This window comes from Hippopotamus amphibius, chromosome 4 (assembly GCF_030028045.1).
Source record: "Hippopotamus amphibius kiboko isolate mHipAmp2 chromosome 4, mHipAmp2.hap2, whole genome shotgun sequence".
Taxonomy (NCBI): domain Eukaryota; kingdom Metazoa; phylum Chordata; class Mammalia; order Artiodactyla; family Hippopotamidae; genus Hippopotamus; species Hippopotamus amphibius.
In genome coordinates, this window is record NC_080189.1 from 80044953 (window position 1) to 80067253 (window position 22301).

A 22301-nucleotide genomic window follows, 5' to 3' on the forward strand; every position below is an offset into this window, starting at 1 on the left:
AATTCTCAGGCCCTTTTCCAATTTTAACTTTGCCTTCCTCCTTCCTCCTTCCTCCTTCCCTCCCTCGCATCCTTCCTTCTTTGTCTTTCACGTCTATTCATTCCAGGGAGCTTGATGTGTAATAACTTGGAAGAAAACTGAACCAAGAGCAATTTGTATGGAGTGGACTTGTGTGATCATTCATTGTTTTCCCTGGAAAGGAGGCTTCGTAGAACTTCTCTGTATCATGTGGGTTTAAAGACTGGGCTTCAGCATTCCTCTGGGACAGTCCTGGGTGATGTGAACGGACTGCAGACATGTTCTCAAGGCATACATTTAAAGATGGCGTGTTGTCCCCTGGCCGGCACATCTGTGCTCTTCATCCACGTATGTGCCCCAACATCACTTTTTAAAGAATTTTCTATTGGAGTCTAGCTGCTTTACAATGTTGTGCTAGTTTCTACTGTACAGCAAAGTGATTCAGTTATATGTATACATATATCCCCTCTTTTTTGGATTTCCTTCCCATTTAGGTCATCACAGAGCCCTGAGTAGAGTTCCCTGTGCTATACAGTAGGTTCTCATTAGTTATCTATTTTATACGTAGTATCAACAGTGTATACATGTCAATCCTAATCTCCCAATTCATCCCACCCCCTCTTCCCCTGTTAGTGTCCTTATGTTTGTTCTCTGTGTCTGTGCCTCTGGACTGTCATACAGAGTGAAGTAAGTCAGAAAGAGGAAAACAAATATCGTATAATATCGCTTGTATGTGGAATCTAGAAAAACGGTACAGATGAACTTATTTAAGAAACACTCGTAAAAAAATAAATACATAATACATAATAAATAAATAAATAAATAACACTCATACTGAGGACGGTTGGTTTTTTTATAGGAAACACACATGAGTCTGCCAGGGGTTGGGATGCTGCCGTGAACCTGAGTGATTCTGTGTGGGTTGCCCTGCCGTGTTCAGAGCTTGTGAAAGGATTCTGCTTGTCTGCCTGTGCCCTGGGCTACGTCACCCACTCTCTCCTGTTTCTCAGGTTTTCTGAGAGCTATTCATTGCTTTTCTCTGCCCGCATCCAGTTTTAAACTCCCAAAACAGCACAACAGACTGTTTTTGTTTTTTTGGGGGTTTTTTTTGGTTTTCCTGCAGCAGCCAGCCGCCTAGTGGAGTAGCTGGGAAAGGTTGAGTGATGGTGGAATTTTACCCCCAGGTCCCCAGAGATCACTCAGTTAGGAGCCAGAGCCTACGCAGGAAAGTAATTAAACGTCCTATCACTGCTACGAGGCCCAGGGAACCCGGAGGAGGTTTCTCTCGTTGCATACGTTTTTTTAGTGATGTGTTTCTCTGTATGTGTGGGAAAGGACTCACAAATGCCTTGAATTAGGCAAATAAAGTGTGGTGTGACCAGAGGAGAAAACCAACACGATCAACCTAGGGCACAGATTTCCTCCATCATGCGTGACTAGACATTAAAATCACAGACACATCTTACTGGAGTTGCCTTAAATTTGATCCAAATTAAGAATCCACCTCTTTCTCTGGCACTGCTGTAGGTTTCGCGTGTCTCCCAGCTGTAGGGCATTTCAGACATTTCATGTATAGATCCAAGGAACTCTATAAAAAAATGATTCTAAAACTTTGAATTGGAATTCAGGGAAATTTCAGGGAGATATGTTTTCATTTTAAAAACCAAATTAACAGAATTCTAGAGCTGGAAAGAATCTTAGAAACTAGGGAATCCATTCCTTTATTTTGTGTACGAGGACAGCAAAGATCCTCAGACACTGTTTTGTTGACGATGGCCTGGCCTTCGTCGTCAGTATTGAGGGCATTTCTCTGTGATTCCCATCAGAGGAATGATCCCATTCATTGGAATTAAAGTGTTGTTTGGAAAGTGCATTGGTTTTTCTTGGACCTTGTTACAGACCTGTGTGTGTGTGTGTATGTGTGTGCACCCTTTCTGCAGTCTTGAGCCACAGCACTAACCCAAGGTGCTACCCAAGGCCTGGAGGCCGTGAGAGCTGGAGGTCACCTCTGTGGTCAGCTCACCTTAACCCCGACTTGGCCGATGAAAGATAACGGAGGCCCAGAGAGGGCATGGGTGTCTCACCTGTTTCACAACTCCGCTCTTCCGATGCCCTCGCAGGACTTTTTCTGAGACGCCAAGCCTCTTCCTAACCGGGTCACTCCTGCTTGGTTGGAAGCATCCCTCCACAGTCAGTAAGAGCAAATTTACTTAAGAAACGTACTAACCAGAACAGAGTCGTCTGCAATATAGTAAAGGTACCATGGAGTCTTTAGGACTTAAGGTTGGGGGATTTAGGGCCCTCCGTCTCTTGCCTGCAGAAAAGAGTAGTACATTTCCATTTTATGTCTCTCTTTCTTTTTCCAAACCCCAGCATATAAATAACGACCATATCCATGGAGAGAAGAAGGAGTTCGTGTGCCGGTGGCTAGACTGCTCAAGGGAACAGAAACCCTTCAAAGCCCAGTACATGCTGGTGGTGCACATGCGCAGGCACACAGGGGAGAAGCCTCACAAATGCACTGTGAGTACAGCAGGGTGGCGGCGGGCTGTCCATCTTGCACCTGTGCGTCCTTCCTTTTCCTCCATGGGCTGTGCGAGCTGATGAGTGGTGGGAGGAGAGGGCTGGGGCTCTGTTTGTGATAAACTCCCAGGGTTTTGAGAGGGGTTTTCAAAATGGAGGGGAGGTGACAGATGGAGAAAGGATGCTGACAGCTGAGCTTTGGGGATGCTGTGTGCAAGGAAGTGATCTAAACCCGCCCCGTCCAACATGGTGGCCACACAAGCATTTGAGACGTGGCTGGGACACACGAGGAACTGATTTTTAAATTTTATTTTAACTTAAAATTTTAAATTTAAAGAGCCCCACATGGCTAACAGCAGCTGAGTCAGTCCAGCTCTGCAGAGGGGCAGGCGGGCAGGTGGCAGCGGGGACTTACCATCCAGCGCTGGGAATGAGCGCCGGGCCACGGGGCTCCCCCCGCCCCAGTGCCTGCCACACCAGCGCCTTGGAGAGCACAGGGAGGGGCCAGTTTTGACCTGAATAACTTAAGTTGACTTTTTAAAAATATCACCCATGTGGCTTTAGAGTTTTCCTTCCTCCTCCTAGCCTGTCCCATGGCCCAGTACAGACCTACAAGCGGGCTGGGAATCCTGCGAAGCTAAGGCTTCTTTTACTAAGGTGCCCGCCAGGCACACTGGGCTGGGCTCAGCCCTGGTACTTTACATCTTAAAGGCCCTTTACAAACAGCATCAAATTCCGTGCCTTTGTAGGGACACAAAGCCATATTAATGAACTTTGTGCTGAATCTGAAATCAGTGGGAATTCAAGGAGATCCCTGAGTAGATAATGAAACCCATTGTCCACGTTGAGTGGCCTATTAAAAAAAAAAAAGTTCAGGATTTTTACTTAGCACTGAAAACGCTTTCTCTGGAACGACCCTGAGCCCCCATCTGAATCCCAATAAAGGCAGAGTGTAGTGGACTTTTGTTCGTTGGTTTTGAAAAGCTGCCGACCCTCGAAACGTCTGTCTTTCATGCACTTGGAGCGGGTGGGATGCATAAGCCGTCATTGTGTGAGGTCATCCAGATTTACCTGTTGTCCTCAGTTTGAAGGTTGCACAAAGGCCTACTCGAGACTCGAAAACTTGAAAACACACTTGAGATCTCACACTGGAGAGAAACCGTACGTCTGTGAGCACGAAGGTTGCAACAAGGCTTTCTCTAACGCCTCCGATCGCGCCAAGCACCAGAACAGGACACATTCCAATGAGGTAAGGCTCCTCCAGGAGGCACGTGTTGGGTCCAGAGCTCATGGGTGGAAATAAAAAATCCTCAGGGGAGCGTAACTGGAGACACAAGCCCATTCTGTTGTATTTGCCCCTGGCCCCTGCCAGCATGCTGCAGAGGAAGGCTTGGGGCCCTGAAAGTAGGGCTGAAACCTGGGCTTGGGTGAGAGAGACATGCAGATGAAGGGGGAACCAGTTTCATGTTATTCAGTACTGCCACCTACTGGTCAGACAGCAGGCGCATTTAACTTGGAATTCCATCCACTGGCTCTGCCCAGAATAGCAGGAATGCATGCGAAGGACGACCCTGTAAGTACCGAGGAGAGATTCAGAAGCAAGGTGTTGACAGCTGACAGCTTACTGCTAAGACAGCCACTTTTATTTGCTTTCTCCAGGTGGTATCTTCAAATGCATTTATATCAAAAAACTTTTGCAGAGCAACCCGCCTTGGCTAAATAGGATTTCCAGACATCCTAGATTCCAAAGGATCTTGGAAGCTATTCTCAGAAACCCAGAATGGTTTCTAGTCAGTTATTTAAGATAATATATTGAGTGAAGCTTCATGGTCGTAGGTGGTTCCTGTTGTGTTGTTATTTTTAGGTATTTATGCCCCCCCACCCCCCAAAAAAATGCCAGAGAAGCGTAAGAATGAAAGAAAATGATTTCTAATTCATTTTATTTACATTTAAAAAAATATTTATTTATTTATTTGGCTGTGCCAGATCTTAGTTGCGGCACATGGGATCTTCATTGTGGCATGTAGGATCTTTAGTTGTGGCATGTGAACTCTTAGTTGTGGCATGCATGTGGGATCTAGTTCCCTGACCAGGGATTGAACCCAGGCCCCCTGCATTGGGAGTGTGGAATCTTAGCCACTGGACCACCAGGGAAGTCCCATTTTGTTTGCATTTTTGTTTGTTTGCATTTTAATGCACTTCGGCCTGCCGACCGCCAACTTCTCCTTGAAGATCTAGTTCAGATCCTGCCTTCTCTGTGAAGACTTCTCTTGAATGAATCCAGAGATTAACCCAAAGGCTCCGCACATTTGTGGTAGAAATAGGATAGCTAACCTGAATTTGTTCACATGAGATGTAGTTCTGCCCCACAAAGTAGGTCATCAGTTGGCTTCAAATTGTGTGAGAGAATTTGGACCTTTGCGTGACTTTAAAGGTGCTAAGCAGGCCCATTTATGATCTTCCAGGAGAGCTGGGAAAGTGAACTTGGTGAAAGTGCACCATTCAGTTCACTGGCCATTGGCTTGAAGGTGGCGGAGATGGTCCTCACCAAGGTTCCTTTCAGTTGAACTGACAAAGCAAAAACATCTCTAAGGGGAATTAACCGCATTCTAAAAAAGCACACTCACACATAAACTCACACACATGGGTTCACTTCTACAGATCCTTTCTGAACAGTTCATAGTGGAATAAGGAAACTTGAATCCTTTGGAATCTGTTATTATTGATCAACTGTTTGCAGATGTTTTAGAGGAGATGTCACATCCCCATCTGTTATGTCAAAAATGCTTTTATGATATATGATAGTTGTGGTGTAATCCGCTGTACTTGTTTCGTACAAAGTCCTAGGGAGTCTAGAATAGGCAGATCCAGAGACAGAAAGTAGGTTGGTAGTTGCCGGAGGCTGGGGGAGGGGCAGTAGGGGTGACTGCTAATAGGTACAGGCCTTCTTCTTGGGATGATGAAAATATTTTGGAATTTGATAGTGGGACCATAGCACAATATTGTGAATGTACTAAATGCCACTGAATTGTGTAGCTTAAAAGGGTTATTTTTATGAGATGTGAGTTAAATCTCAATTTAAAATGTTTTAGGGGATTTGATTAACTTAACTTATAATTTAATTAATATGTTTGCATTTCATATATTTAAGTACAATTATGACTAGAAGCATAGGCATTCATTCCTATAGATTCTTTCCTGTTGTGGAAAAATTTGGGCAGTGGGTGTGTTAGGAATTTAGCAGTGCATCCATATAAACATACTTACTGAGCTTTTTATCTTTCTATGGACTTCAAATGTGTGCCCACGTCTGTTTGCTTTAATTAAGTGCATTATAGTGGAGCTTGAATTCTTCTGTACAGTAAAAAGTGCAATATGAGAGTTTAATATCCATCGTGAGATTAAAACACATCTTGGTCAACAATATCTTTCACCAAGGTTGAGCAATTCACCTAAAATAAATTATTAACATTGAGCATAAACACATAAGTAAAATTTTATTCACAAATACGCAAATCACTTTTCCTCTATTCTATATAAAGGAAGTCTTCATCCTTATGTATGAATGATGGACAGTTTCAGACACACCAAAATTAAGTGTGTCCAGAAAACCCAGATTTGTACCATCAAACAATTGTAGACAGATCTAGATGTCTTCTTTCATTTCTTTGCGCTCTTATTTGTATCTTCGTTCTTTCACTGAACAAATATTGATGGCTAGTTATCTGCCAACCACTTTGCTCTTCTGATGAGGCAAACAGGACGGAATAGAACAGGAAGGGAGCAGTTCCCTTTTGGGGGAGCTAATCTAGGTCTCCTCCCCGCCCTCATGGCTGCCCTGCCCATTTAGGGCCATTGAACCATCACGGTGGCCTCTGACCACGACAAAGCCAGTTTCCTGGAGCCCTGATTCGATTGTATCTGCCTCTCCAGAAAGTTCCAGTGGCTCTGTCTTTCCTATAGGAAATGTTTAGACTCCTTAGGCTTAGATTTGCTCTCACCCACTCAACCCAAGCCTTCCCTTTCACTATTCCCTTGAACTCTCACCATGGTGACCATGAATGGAACCTTCCAGACAGCTATGCCTGCATGCCTGAAGTGGTCCAGCTGCTAAACCTTTGTTCTGGATACTTTTACTTTGTTTTCGCATCCTCTTGCCCTCATTTTTATCCTTCAGCATCTTGTTCGTTTTTCAGGACCCAACTACAGTGCCTCTTCCTAATTAAAGCTCTGTTTATTGAGCACTTATTACGTGCCCCACATCACATCATGGTAAGCACTGAGTGTACATGATTTGATTTAGCCTGTACCTTGACCCCATGAGCTGGACATTATACCCAGATACAGAAACTTAATAACTGATGTCTTCCACCATCATCCCAATGAAAAAATGATTCCCCTCTGTCCACATCCATCTGTAGCATCCACACTTTGTGTTGTAGATAATTCACCCTGTCTTGTTTTTTTCTACCATATTTTATATTCCTTGAGATTTAATACTGCCATATAAAACTTTGTGCTCACAGAGCCTTGCATATAGTAGGGATCATTAAATGTTTATCAAAATTTTTATTTGGATAAATTCTACAAAGGCAAGTAGAATAAGTATCACCTGCTTTCACAAAATATTTTTCAGTTCAGGGAGTCAAAAAGACAATGACCACACCAAAAGTTAAAGATCCAGGATGGGAAACACGAGTAACTCAGAATCCTGACAACATTTATCTTTATCTACAATCAGGTGGCATTTCAATCATTAATCACAACAGAATTTGGAGGCCAAGCTGCATAAGCGAGTTAAATGTGTTTTCCTGTGAAGTGTACGTTTCCTGACCCTGTGTTCTTGGGAGTTTTTGTAGGTGGCTATTGTATATGTGTCTGTTTTGTATATGTGCACATGCAAGGGCACATAGATACACATGTATGTGCTATTTGTCCTGTAAATGCAGGAGTTGATGAACTTTAGTAGATTCATTCCACCGCTAACTGTGTTCTCATTTCCAAGCTAACCCATGATACATACCTGCAGATATTTATGGGAAGAGTAGCTCTTCAAACATGTAATGCTGGCCTGGCTTTGTGCTCTCTCTCCCTGCCCCATACATTCCTGTCTGCCTATCGCGGCAGCGCAGTGAGCGAGCATAGGGCCGAGGTCAGACACTATACAGTAATAGCACTAATCGCCAGAGCCATTCCTCTGTCCCTAATGCATAGAATTTGATGTGCTCATTTCATTTTATATATATATATATATATATATGCTGCAAATCACACAAGCTCCCGAATAGAAGTAATTCGTAGTTAATGGGAATCAATTCTACCCCAAAGAATCTCAAATTTGGAGGTTGAGGTCTCTCAGGATAATTTCTGGAATCTTTACTTCACCACATTAGGACATTTCATCATTTTAGGTAGCGCACAGTCTATTCTTGGGCTTTTAGTGGAAAAGCATCATTCTATAAGACAGAGAATCTTTTTTAATATAATGGATGCATTATATTAATCATGCTTTTTATGACTATTTTTTTCCTAATAGCTCATCTTCTGCTGTACATAGAGGTAATATAGACTCATATAAGCATCCATGAATGTATTAGATTTCAAGCGAAGTAAACAAAACCACAGTTCTGATGTTAATCTTTAATACAGTGCAGATCTGTGATGTGAGTAAAAACATTCAGCTATAAAGGTCCGTATAATTTTATATGACTGTATCTATAGGCTTGACCACTGGCCCACACAGAAAATGAAATTAGCATGAAATAATTTCTAGACCTTAGTACTCGTGAGCAGAGCCTCGTCCAGGAATCCTCGTCTCCAGGACGACATCCGTCAGCCCTTATCAGCTTACGAGTAAGCATTCATGGACATTCCAACAGGACTTAACGACTTTGAGGATCAGAAAGGTTCTGGATATTCTGAGCCTTGAATATCCAGGGCCCACGCAGTTGTAATACAACCCAAAGGAACATATTTTAGTGATATCTAGCCTGGGAGAGGCTGCAGGCATTTTTTTTTTTTTATTATTATGTCAATGTGTAAAGAGCACATTTGCAAAGACGGTAGAGTGAGGTTAGGTCTGAGAGCCAGGATATTCATAAGAATTGTCTTCACGTAAGCGCTCCCCAAAGGTGTATTAAAAGATGGATGTCTTTTAAGCCTTCTTCTGCTGTCCTTGCCGTCATCACCACCACCATCATCATCATCATCAAATTATCTCTTGAGCACCACGTGACACCATGATACTTCTTCCTGCTCACATGATAAAAGCTCCCAAGAACATAAACGCAATTTACACGTTCTTCGCTCTCCCTGAGCACTCTGTGAAATAATAATGTATTCAAGCTAGATTCCGTGGACCCAAAACCATGTTCAAATGGTCTTTATTAAGCCTCTGCACCATTTAGAGGGTTTTGAACACCTCAAGGCCTTGAGGTCATGCTTTGAAAGAATTACAAATATAACGAGTAGCCACAAAAGACTCGGGCTGGGGAATAATCACTTTGATAACAATCTATTTTTTCATCCTTGGGGCATTTGGCAGAAACCGTACGTGTGCAAAATCCCCGGCTGCACCAAGCGCTACACAGACCCCAGCTCCCTCCGGAAACACGTGAAGACGGTACACGGCCCAGAGGCTCATGTCACCAAGAAGCAGCGTGGGGATGTGCATCCCCGGCCCCCGCCCCCGCGAGATTCCAGCGGCCACTCACAGTCTAGGTCACCGGGCCGGCAGACTCAGGGAGCCCTTGGGGAGCAGAAGGACCTCAGCAACACTACCTCAAAGCGGGAGGAATGCCTCCAAGTGAAAACGGTCAAGGCGGAGAAGCCCATGGTATGTCATTCGCTTTCCTTCTGGTTTTCGCCAAAGTTGTCCAAGGTCTTTAAAGGGACCAGGTAGGGCCGTGGTGGAGGGGGCAGGGATCACACTGCCCTTGTCCTCACTGCATCCCACTGTCTCATTTAAGGAGATCAGAGCTCACTGATCTGAATTACTTACCCCAAGTTGATCTGCACAGCAGAGCTCAGCTGAGAAAAAAGTTCCAAGGTTTCCTAACTAGTTTTTGAAATCTGTCTGGAAGCATCCCACCGTGTGGCAGGTCGACAGACGCTATGGCCCACATTTTCAGCGGGTCTCTAATGTAGAGAATCACTCATTTGGTCCTTTGGTAAATATGTTTTCTGACTTCTTTGCCTAGGTCCTTATTCTTTAGGAGTTTACAGTCCAGTGGGACAGGCAGACCAAGAAACAAACACATCTCAGTGTGATGGGGCTTTAGACAAGTCTGGGTAAGAGCGTTCAGAGCCAGTGCACTTGAGGACACGATGGGGAGGCAGAGGGCAGGTGGCTGCCAAGTTCAGTGCTAAGAGAGAGGAAGGACTGCTTGCTGGGGAGCAGGACCTGGCGCAGCTGAGACCAGCCTTGGGACCCCAGGGGATTGTGCCACAGTAAAAAGAGGGGAGGGTATAAAGGGATTTTTTAAGATTTTCTGACTTTTTTAGAAAAAACAACTCCAGTGCCAGTCTAGAGATTAGTTGATAGACTCGAGACCATATCTGCAATGATGCCTGAACCGAGGAGGTGGAACACAAGGGAGGGATTTGAAAGATGTCATTGGCAAAAATCTCATGGTTTAATGACAAACAGGATACATGGATTAAGCTACTGTTTCCGCTTCTTTCAAACTTTCCTTAGAGATTTGGCTTTATGCATGGGCCAGAATAAAACATAAAATTTTCCCAAAGACAGTGAGAACAATGAAAAGAATAGCAATCAGAGGAGATTTAGTACATTTGTATTTGGCGTGCATATAACAGAGTCAGTTCTGCGTTTTGGGTTCTAGTCTGTCAACTCTCTGGATGTGGAAGAAACATACTAGATAAGTCACGTGGTTAGATTTCCAGATGCATGGAAATGACCAGACAGGCAGATTTCTACTCACTTCAAGGAAGTGTTTGCTTAAAAGTAGAAAAGTCCAGAAATTGGGTGGACATCCTATGAATTCCTGAGTGATGTCACTATGTAACAGTACATATGGGCATGAACTAATACACATACAATTTCAGAAGCGATGGAGTGGAATTTAATGACGATTGAATTTTAATGACTTACTGAGTTTGTCTTTAAACTCTTAAGAGTAGAAAGTGACGTTAAGTCTAGAGAAAAATCATGCAAATAAGCCATCCAGATGTATCATTATTTCCCAGTGGGTAGCTGTACATTGCTTTTAAAAAACACCTTAGTAAAAAGCTTATATATGTGTTATAACTGATCACTATACTTTTAAATTAATCAACTCATAAACTGTGTTTTATATACTTTTGGGGGGGAGCATTTATCAATTTCCTACAATAAAGTCCACCTGTATAATAATTCTGCAAAAGATTCAATCATTTATCCTCAAGTGTTTAAAGAAACAAGGAAAGTGAGTTTGTGGTCTTCTAGATTATGTCATTGAAAGACAATGATTTATGTTTTTAGGACATCTTAAGAACCCAGAGACCCTTGTACCTTTAATGTACATCCCTAGCAAAAAAAGAAACATGGAAGGAAGGAAGGAAGGAAGAAAACTTATCTCTTCTCCGAACACCCATAATTTAAGAAGAAAATTGGCAGAAATAAAAATTTACAGTGATTTTGCTCAGCGACATCTGAGATGCTCCAAGATAAGAAATATTTCATAAAATAATTAAATCATAGAAACAAAGGGCTGGAGCGAGATCACAGAGATTGAGACCAGGCCCCATATTCTACAGGTGTGGAAACTGAGGCTCAGTGAGGACAGTAAATTAATCAAATTTCCACAGGAGACTGTTTTATGAATATGCACACACACACATAAATATAAGTAGATCTCTTCATAGACATTTACTAAGGCACATGAGATTTACTGTTCCAATATTCTTTCTTTAAAAAACTTGTCTTTGATTTACTCATCATGCTATAAATTAAATTCTTTCTTCTTTTTTCTTATTACTCCAACATCTCTTCTGTGTAATGCTCCTAAATGTCTTGTTCTCACTTCCTAAGGACAGTGGGTAATAAGGTGAGGGAATTTTGGCTTCTCTGCTCTCTTGGTTTTGTTTTCATTTTAACATTTAACTTTTATTTGTTTCATTTTTCTTTAGTCTTTGTCCTTTGTGATATCTTTGGTAGTGGACATTGCTCAGATATGTTTCCAACATAGAAGCAATGTGTTTCGAACATTCAGCATGTGACAGTGTGGAGTTAGATGTTGAAATTCATCGTTCTATTTGTCTAGGTTTTCATAATAAATCATACTGGGGCCGACCAAGCAGATGTTCTCAAAGACTGTTTAATTGTCATATTGACTAGTGTAAATTTATTCTTGGACCAGACGTGCACCACCTGCTTAGAGCAAGATCTGGATACACTCGTTGTTGGCAATTTAATCTGTATTGAAATGTCTGTGCTCCTTTAAGCATTTTCTAATTGTAGGTGCAAGTGAGCCTTCTTCCGGGCCCTGTGGCAGTGTGAGTCTGCATGTACATGTGTACATACCCACAGATTCACACACACAAACACACACACATGCTGATTTGACAATCCAAGAGTAAAAGACATCCAAAGTCCTGGATGATCTACATTCTCTGCAAAGGAGCAGGTGGTCTGGCCCTTTAGGACTCTGCAGAAGCAAAAACTTAAACCAGGCTTCATGCATTCATGATCAGATTTGTGTCTCTTATTTTTCTCTGCTTGGTTGCCCAGGACACACTTAGTATACCATGTGGTGCTCGCTTAGAAAGTGTTCATTTGCTTGGGTGTATGTACTATATAACGGGTTCCACGGAAAAGAACCACATCTAGACCCCTTGCTGACAGCACTGTGGTTCCACCTGAGACCACAGCCATCTATACTGGAGAGTGTGTAGTTATCTCTCCCTGCTCTTGGGCTGCTGTCAGGCTCCAGTTTTTAGGTAACACCGGAGAGGGTGCTACAGAGGAATGGAAGTGAGGCTGGGCCGGGAGTCTAGGTCATCGCAGCGTTCACTTTGTGACTTTGGGCAGTCACTGAACTTCTCTGAACAGCACTTTTCTTATCTCTACGAAAGGATTAGACTGTTTATCCACCAGGGCACTATTGGGATTTTAGATGGGCCAGTTCCAGGTTGTGTGGACCCCTCAGTGCGGGCCATTTTACAGAGGGCTCCCAAAGACAGTGAGCTTTCCAGTCCTCATGACCTGGGGCCCCTGGAGGGGGTCCTTTCCCTGAGAACCAGTGGACGATTAAGTTCCCATCGAGTCGCAGAATTGGCTTACCTGCTCCACTTGGTTGGGGTTAAGGAAACCTGGCCCGCTTCTCCTAATGCAATGCCAGGCGCACAGTAGGGGCTGGAAGATGTCTGTACCTTCCCCAGGGGCTCCTCTCTGGCTATAGCAGAAGCTAAGGGATTGACGTTTTCCCTCGTACAACTGTTTTTACCTACACCCTGCTTGGAGTTCTACAAAGCAAGAAAATATAGAAGGAAAGGAGAGAGGTTACCAGAGCTCGGGGAACCAGCCCTGAACAGGAGAGAGGAGCTGATTGGAGAGGAGGGTACCTGTGTTTCTGGAGCATACATTCTGAGGACTAAAGCAGTTATAATAATAACTGCTAATGCTCTCCTAGCCAATTAATTACTATTATCCAGGTCTTTTTAAACTTAGTGTGCTTTCAGGGCTTCACACCTAATTCCCACAACAATCCCTAGGATAAATCAAGTGTCCCCATTTTCTGGATAAGCAAACTGAGGTTTAGAGTGGCTAAGTAATTTGCCCAAAGGATAAAGTCAGGGAGGTGGGATGGGAATCAACTAGGAAGTGTGATGCCATTGGCATCTGGGGCAGAGTTCCATGGCTGACACCTCATATCTGGCATCCCCTGCTGTCCATTGCCCGCCACTGCACATCCACCTGCTGGTCCATCCATCTGTCACTGAGGTTGAGTGAGGCCACCTCCATTCACCAGAACATAGTTCTTCTCATCCCACCCACCGAGAATCCCGCAGGACTTGATCTGCGTGATCTCTCGTCATCCACTCCCTGGCCTTCATCATTCAAGTGACGTTTCTTTTCTTTCCTCTTGACCCTACAGACATCTCAGCCAAGCCCTGGTGGTCAGTCTTCATGCAGCAGCCAACAGTCCCCCATCAGCAACTATTCCAACAGTGGGCTCGAGCTTCCTCTGACCGATGGAGGTGGTGTGGGCGACCTCAGTGCCATCGACGAAACCCCAATCATGGACTCGACCATTTCCACTGCAACCACAGCCCTCGCTTTGCAAGCCCGGAGGAACCCAGCAGGGACCAAATGGATGGAGCACGTCAAACTAGAAAGGCTCAAACAAGTGAACGGAATGCTTCCGCGACTGAACCCCGTTCTACCCCCCAAAGCCCCTGCGGTCTCTCCTCTCATAGGAAACGGTGAGTTCCAGCCAGTCCTCATGTCTGCATAGGGTTTTCTGTTCTTTCAGGAACAGCCAGAGCACTGAACAGACCCAAACCCTTGGTTTTCTATTTGCTCATTTCCCCACCAGCCCTAAAATGGCGCTGGGACCACACATAGTAGTGTTGCCTCTCCAGAGAGTCCATATTTTAAAAGCGGGCAGTAAGAGGATAATACTGAAACAAAAAGTAAGAATATGACTCATCTTCTCATGGTGACATTATAACTGTTAGACAAGGGTAAGGAAATCCCAGTTGCAGAGGTATACAGGATCAGCGCCTGTCTCTGGTTTCCACAGTCTGCAACCAGGAGCCACTTTAACTGATGTTGGCCCAATTCAGAGAAAGTTGAGCCACCTTTGTCATTGTCAGCCCCCAGTCAGTTTTTGTTTCTGAGATTACACTCAATACCTGGAGCATATTACAGTGAACCACCCTGCCCCAGCTACACCTGCATAGGATGTCACAGGAAGCCCTGAGTGTGGATGTATGACTCCTACAGTGTCTTCTGCCCTTGGACTTGCTGTAACTACAGCACTGTATATACATCCAGGACTCTTCACTTTGCCCTTGCACTACACCAGTGAAGGAGCTTAACTCACCCAGGGAGTTGTTACTGTTTGGTTTAAACCAGGGATGGGCCACATACAGCCTGCCACCTGCTCTTGTAAATGAACTTGTATTGGCAACCAGCCTTGCCCACCGGTTTACCACACCTCTGGCCCTTTGGCGCTGCAGGGCAGCTGTGGGTAAGCGTGACAGAGACCGCCTGGCCGGGGAAACCAAAAAGAGTCCCTGTTCGTGGACACCCGTGTTAAGTCATCCCGAGGTGAACCCCTGTCTCCCCTGCTTTCTCTGCAGGCACGCAGCCCAGTGCCAGCTGCAGTCTGGGCGGGCCCACACCCCTTCTCCCGAACAGAAGCGACCTTTCTGGGGTGGACATCACCATGCTGAACATGCTTAACCGGAGGGACAGCAGCACTAGCTCCATCAGCTCCGCCTACCTGAGCAGCCGCCGCTCCTCCGGCATCTCCCCCTGCTTCTCCAGCCGCCGGTCCAGCGAGGCGTCCCAGGCCGAGGGGCGGCCCCAGAACGTGAGCGTGGCCGACTCGTACGACCCCATCTCCACCGACGCCTCGCGCAGGTCCAGCGAGGCCAGCCAGGGCGACGGCCTGCCGAGCCTGCTCAGCCTCACGCCCGCCCAGCAGTACCGCCTGAAAGCCAAGTACGCCGCCGCCACGGGCGGTCCGCCGCCCACCCCGCTGCCCAACATGGAGAGGATGAGCCTCAAGACGCGGATGGCCCTGCTGGGCGATGGCAGGGAGCCCGCGGGGACCCTGCCTCCCGTGCATCCTCCCCGGAGATGCAGCGACGGCGGGTCCCACGGGTACGGCCGGCGCCCTCTGCTGCCCCAGGATGCACTGGGCAATGGCGTGAGAAGAGCCAGCGACCCCGTGAGGACGGTCTCCGAGAGCCTCTCCCTGCCCCGGGTGCAGCGGTTCAACAGCCTTAACAGCTTCAACCCTCCAGTGTTGCCTCCATCCCTGGAAAAGCGCAACTTAGTGCTTCAGAACTACACGCGGCCCGAGGGGGGCCAGTCCCGCCACTTCCATTCGTCTCCCTGTCCCCCGAGCATCACTGAGAACGTCACCCTGGAGTCCCTGACCATGGACGCTGATGTGAGCCTAAATGATGAGGACCTCCTGCCCGATGACGTGGTGCAGTATTTAAATTCCCAGAACCCAGCAGGGTATGAGCAGCACTTCCCCGGCGCCATCTCTGATGACAGCACAGTGCCCCACACACCCGGCTTGGGGAGCGGGCCCGGTGACTTTGACCCACTGGGGCTGCCCGACAGCCACGCCAGCCACCAGTACCGTGGGCTGGAGCTGCCCTGCGCTGATGCCAGTAAATCCGACCTGCCCATTCAGTGGAATGAAGTTAGCTCGGGCAGCGCTGACCTGTCCTCCTCCAAGCTGAAATGCGGCCAGCGGTTCGTGGCACAGCAGGCCCGCACCTTCGGGTTGTACAGCCATGTGGGCGCCCACCCACAGAATCTCTTGAGGAGTGGGGCTGGCCCAGCTGGGGGGTATCCGACCCTCGGGGAGCACGGCAGCTCCTTCGGTGGCCCGGAGCACTTGGTGAGCCATGGCGGTGGAGCTGGCACCAATGGGAACGCCTTCCACGAACAGCCCTGTAAGGCCCAGCAGTATGGGAACTTCCTGGCCAGGCAGCCCGGCGCCACCAGCTCACTTGACGGGGCCTGCAGCACCGGGATCCAGGCGGCAAAGCTGAAAAGCATCCCCCTGCAAGGGAGCGGGAACCAGCCGGATTTTGGCCTGTCAGTGGCACCCGGTGAGTCAGCCGGCAGCACGGTGAATGGCATGTCCACCCCAGACCCGGTGGGACAGGGGTACCTGACACACCAGCTCCTCGGCGACAGCACGCAGCCCCAGGGGGCAGGCCGCCCCGGGCAGCACGTGCTGGGGCAGGGAAGCGCTACCTCACACATCCACGTCTATCGAGGGCCAGAGAACAACCTGTCAGGGCCTCCCAGCATCGGCGTCCAGCCGTCAAGCTTGGCAGCCGTCCGGGGCTACCAGCCATGTGCCAGCTCCGGGGGCAGCCGGCGCCAGGCTGGGCCCAGGGGCGGCCTCGCTCTGCAGCCAGGACAGCTCAGTGACCCAAGTCAGACCTGCAGGGTGAATGGCATCAAGATGGAGATGCCAGGGCAGCCCCATCAGCTCTGTTCGAATGTGCAGAGTTACTCTGGTCAGTTCTATGACCAAACCATTGGCTTCGGTCAGCAGGACGTGAAAACTGGTTCCTTCTGCATGTCAGAAGCCAACTGCCTGCTCCAGGGGGCCAGCGCCGAAAACTCTGAATTGCTCTCCCCAGGTGCTAACCAGGTGACAAGCACAGTGGACGGCCTCGACAGCCATGACCTGGAAGGGGTGCAGATTGATTTCGACGCCATTATAGACGACGGTGACCACGCCAGCCTGATGTCAGGAGCCCTGAGCCCAAGCATCATTCAGAACCTTTCTCATAGCTCCTCCCGACTCACGACACCACGAGCCGCCCTCCCATTGCCGGCTCTGTCTCTGAGCACCACCAACATGGCAATTGGGGACATGAGTTCTCTGCTGACCTCCCTCGCGGAAGAAAGCAAATTCCTTGCAGTTATGCAGTAGGTGTTAGGGAAAAACAAAGACTGCCAAGAGACCTGAAATTTTAGGAGTTAAAAAGATTAAATTGACCCCCCCCTTTTTTTTTTCTGTTTTTGTTGTTGTTGTTGTTGTTAGCTCTGTATGTATTTTAGCAATCTCATCTCACCTGACTGGGATGTGTTTCAAGTATATTCCTTTTATGGAAAAGGACTCTGAGAAACCCTAAAGTATTCTAGGGAGAAGCTGTCTTCCATTTCAGTTTTGAATCAGTATTGTTACACTCCAAACATCCTCTTTTTTAAAAAACTGTAAGCCCGCTCCCCCTCCCCCATTTTTTTTAGTAAACCGCTGTAAATGTGGGATGTGCACGGTCTTTGGTCTTTCTTTTCGGAGAGAGGGCAAATGAAAGGATTTAACATGTTTCTCTGTTACTGCAAGGAAATAGGAGTTGGTGTGCTTGTGACCAAGGGGTTACACTTCCAGCTTTTCTCCCCATCTCCTTTACATACGCTCAACGTTTGTTTTTGTGTTTTGTTTCTTTTGTTTTTTAATTCTCACATTGGGCACGAGAATCAGAATATGGACAGTGAGTTTGGGAATCTTGCGGGTGTGCTGTAGCAGAGGTGACAGGTTTTGAGCTGCTCCCAAGCCCCATTCAGTTCAGGGCATGCTTCAGACAGATATACACAAGTGGAAATTTGGGGTTCTTGTGCATGAAATGGTTTGCCCACAGTTGGGGTTTAAAATTCTTCCTGTCCATCCATATATGTGCTTTGGGTGGGTACATCTATATGTTAGTTCTCAGTTATCTACCCTGCCTCTCTGTCTCTTTCTGTTCATGAACATTCAGTGTGCTTCCAGGGACACGGGAAGGGCACTGGGTGACACGCAGACATGCTGTTACTTTCATCCATTCTGGTAGGAAGGTAGGTGGATTGCAGATTCAAGCTACTGCATAGAATTTGGTGGGAAATATTTGTGAGTTTGCATATCGGTTGATTAGTTCCATCTCTGCCCCGTTTTCATAGGTGACTGAGAATTGATGATATCTAGGTCTGAGTATATAGGTACTCAACCCCACAGCTGGCTATGTCATAAACATATACTAATTCCACCATAGAGAACGAGTATTTCTCTCCTAAGAAATAGAATATTTCCTTTACACATGCTCTATTTTAGGGGATTTATAAAACTTGGTTGTAAAAGAAAAATGCTCACAGACAAAGATATTTGGAAGAAATCATTTCAAACATTTTTAGTATTTAAAAGCATTAGGGAAGAAGTTTTGTAGCTGTGTGGATACCTTTTTTCACACTATCCAGTAAATGATGCATCCATGTAAAGGTTAAGTGTTCTATGCAGTTTGTCCTTAATGCGGACTTAATCTGGACTTCTGTTTTGGATTGAAACATATAAAGGTTTAAAAAGTGCAGCTACTCCCCAGGTGCAGTCGCTACACATAAAAGACATACTGTGTGTGCACAGGGTACGTGGATTATCCAGCACTGTACTTTTTAAAATAAGTAAGTTTTGCAAATAACACATCGACACTTCAGGCTACCTGCTGTATTCTGTCCCATTGATCCTGGAGTTGGATTTATCTGAAGTGATTCAGGAGTCCATTATGTGGCATTTTCCCTTTATTCCTGCCATTTAAATTAGTATTAGACAAAATCAAATTCAAATATTAGATAATAGAAAGAATATTAGGACCCGCCCCTCTTTCTCGAGTTTGTGTTCTCTCATCTGAGCCAAGAATCTCAGTGTGGAGGTAAAACTGCCCTTTGGGACTTTGGCTAAGACAGTTGGCTTTGCTTTCAACTAGATGAAAGCAGAGGGATGCTGAGATTCTCCAGCCATCCCCCCCACCCGACCCCATGCGCTACCTTCGTTTACATCAAAGGAAGCATCCACTTTGGAACAGAGCCCCAAATCAAAAGACAAGTAGTGATCTGAGCTAGGAGAGTTGAGTCTCTACCCCTTTTCAATGGAAAAATCAAGGCGTTTTCTATGTTCTTCAAACAGGTCGTGATCTGGTCACAAAATCAGTAATCTGTTCCCTGAATCTCGTTTTTCCATGAACTCAAAATCTCCAGGTCCTGGTCGGAGCTCTGCGCCTTAACCCAATCCCTGTCCTCCTCCTCCTCCATCTGAATCCTTTCCTCACTAGTGTTCCCCCATGTGCCCTGCATTTCTAAATTACCATAACCTCCCACATCACCTTTGTCCTACACGGCAGGATGGACGGAGCCTGGGATGAGCACAGTTGTCACCTTGCGCCTCTGTTTTTCCTTTGGTTTCCAGTGATTCTCTGGGCTGCCCCCTATCTTTTTCTTTCCATACTTGTTTTCCTCACTCCTGCCTTCAGATTTGCAGAAGACACTCACGCTTCAGCCCAGTATTTGGCTGAAGTACTTCCTCCTCAGAAGGATGGAGGAGAGGAGAGGTGGAAAAGGAAAACATTTTTTCAATCTGTTGTGATAGTCCGTGGAAGGAGGATCTTTTGGGACCACTTACAAGTGTCCCATCTGGACGTGGGTCTCTGTAGACTTGGCATCTCCTATGAGGGGACCCATCCCCAGCCTTCAGTCTTCTCTCCACTTCTCTGTCCCTTGCATTTGGGAGGTAACACCAACTTACTAGAGTCATGCCTACTTTTTAATGCAGGCTTATACACAGTACCGCTGTTTAACGTCTGTGTTAAACGTGTCTTTCCTTGTCCCTCCATCCTGTTTTCTTTTCTAAAGAACTGATTAGACTGGCCCCGCTCCTCACTCATTGGCTCACCCTCTTGAGCCACAGAGTTTTGATTCTCGCGATGTATGTGCCTTACTTTATGTTTATGTCGTCGAAGCGAGGGACCCGTTGGTGTTGCCCAGTCAGGGCTCGAGGCTGAGCACGTGATTGTAGCAGAGTCTGAGCTGTCTTGTAACCTGGCTTCCCAAGGTGTTTTGAACTGATAGGAGGAGGTCCTCTTCTGACAAGTTACTGTTGTGTATCCTGCAAATGTGTAAGATAAAATACAAGTTCGTTGTTTTCACCTTTTTTAGATTTTTTAAAAAATAAAATGTGTAATCCTTTTTTTAAAAGAAACACGTGTAAATACATTTAAGTATTGTAGGCATAGTGTTTGGACGTGGCCGGCCCCGGGTCTTCCTTGGATCCGCCCGCAGCCTGTGCGATGCCCACCCGCGCCCACCTCAAGCCCGGGGCCGCAGCCCCGCCACAGATGGACTCTACTTTTGCTTTCAGAACCACTTAGTCTTTTTATAACAAAGAGAAAGAACAATGTTTCTTACAATGTCAATAAAAGACTCTTTGTACTGAAATTTTTCGTAGGTGGTTTATTGAATTCATGGTTGAATGGGAAAGGGGCTTTCTTTGGAAAAATCCAGAACCTGCGTTTGGACTCAGACCACCCTCCCCAACACACACACACACACACACACACGCGCGCGCGCGCCAAGCGATTGCTCTGAGAGCCAGATTTCTCATCCTGAAGATGGAGCATGGAGGCAATACACCCTGCTAGTGATGTGTGAGGACGGGTGTCTGGGAGGCACACCAGTTGTAACCTGGACTACTGTTCTTAATTTTATCGCTTTGCCAAACTCTATGAGGAGGGACGTGAATAGGTTTAATGTCTAACAACTTGTGCCTCTTTTATGTATTATCCTTTCATTTCAGAGACACCCTACCGCACGTTAAGAGAAAATCTGACATGGTAGATGCTTACCTTTATGTGGCTTTTAATAACGGACATCAGACAGAAATATAAGCTACGTCTCTCAGTTGTCTTTGCTCCTCAGCTTGTGGTAGTTTTCTCCAGATCACTATAAGACTCCAAAAGTGTTCCCTTCATCTCTCTGAGTAGCATCAGGTATCTTTTGAGCCACCAGCCGAAGGCACTGGTTGTTGCTAAGGAGGACATGTGGTCCTGGTTGTCCGTATCATGGGGCTACAAAGATGGGTGCAGCCCTCACACCCAGGTGCACACACGCACAAGTGCATCAGCGTTGTCTCAGGTAACCTCCCGTCCCGTGGACGGTGAATGTTTCTCTCCCTGTCCTGTAGCAGACTCTCCAGTCACAGGGATGCTTCATGCTTTCCTCGCTCACAAGGGAAAATTTCCTTCCATAAATCCAAACTTCTTTGCTTTTATAACTAGATCCTTCACATAAGTCGTCCAAATGCATTCAGAAAAAAATGGGAACTTATGCCGTGTCTTAGGTATAAATCGTCAGCTTACAAAGATGTGTGCCAGGTAACAAGTCAAAATAAATAAGACAAATGAGGCTAATAGAAAGGAAAAGTAAGAAATGGGATGCATGATAGACTCCCGTAAGCTCTTGTGAGCAGGACGCAGGTACCACTCACAGCTTTGATTAAAAGATGCTTCCAGCAATGGAGGTGTGAAGGAGGCAGAGTCTGAGGTACAATGGCAGAGCTGCACACCATTTGGTATTTTGTAACGATTTATAAGTAATTTTGGTTCAAAGACATTATGTATTACCCAGATAAGAATATGACAGGAGAATGCTAGTATAAGATGGAAAATTTAACCAAGTTCCAAAATGTCTTATTCATCCCTTTTTCCTCCATGGCTTTCTGTTTATCGTCTTGGCGGTTTTTCCCCTTAGGTTTGTTTAAAAAGTATGAACTGAGTAAATTTGAAGGTATAATTGGCTTTAATCCACTGTTCATGAATTGGGCAACATCTTATCTGGGAAGCAGAGAGAGGCTCCTAGGGTTTGTGCAAAGCGGAAGGCTTTATGGAAAAGAGAGTGGGACAAGAAAGTCATTAACAAGAGAAAAATTGAAGTTCATTGGAGCAAAGTGAGAGTTGAGGTGATGACAGCTCCTCATTGGCTGAGCTGCATGTCCATCAGCCGGGTTTATGGATGAGCAGGAAGAAAATCCTGCTTCTTCCTACTGGAGCAGTACCGCTGTTCTACTTCCTGTGCGGGAGTACAAGGTGGGATCTTCCTGTTGGGATCTGTAACGGACGTCTTCCTGATTGGGGTAATTGACAAGGAGTGGTAGTCTTCCTTATTCCAATTTTTGTTGAAAATGTTATTAATTTTCACTTTTTTACTTTATAGGATATTCACTATTCCAAATAGAATCTGAGTTCATCTCTCCTTT

The 22301-nt window shown here is 46.0% G+C and overlaps 1 protein-coding gene across 3 annotated transcripts in view; it reads left to right on the forward strand.

The window, feature by feature from the left end:
- GLI3 (GLI family zinc finger 3) overlaps positions 1 to 20463 on the forward strand; it is a 289281-nt gene extending 268818 nt beyond the window's left edge. For all 3 annotated transcript variants that reach the window (XM_057731922.1, XM_057731920.1, XM_057731923.1), the window contains exons 11-15: positions 2392 to 2541; positions 3626 to 3790; positions 9086 to 9376; positions 13638 to 13965; positions 14848 to 20463. In XM_057731922.1, coding sequence (XP_057587905.1) covers positions 2392 to 2541; positions 3626 to 3790; positions 9086 to 9376; positions 13638 to 13965; positions 14848 to 17180 — 3267 coding nt within the window. In that variant the 3' untranslated portion in view covers positions 17181 to 20463. The remainder of the gene's footprint in view (positions 1 to 2391; positions 2542 to 3625; positions 3791 to 9085; positions 9377 to 13637; positions 13966 to 14847) is intronic.
- Positions 20464 to 22301: the final 1838 nt, after the last annotated feature.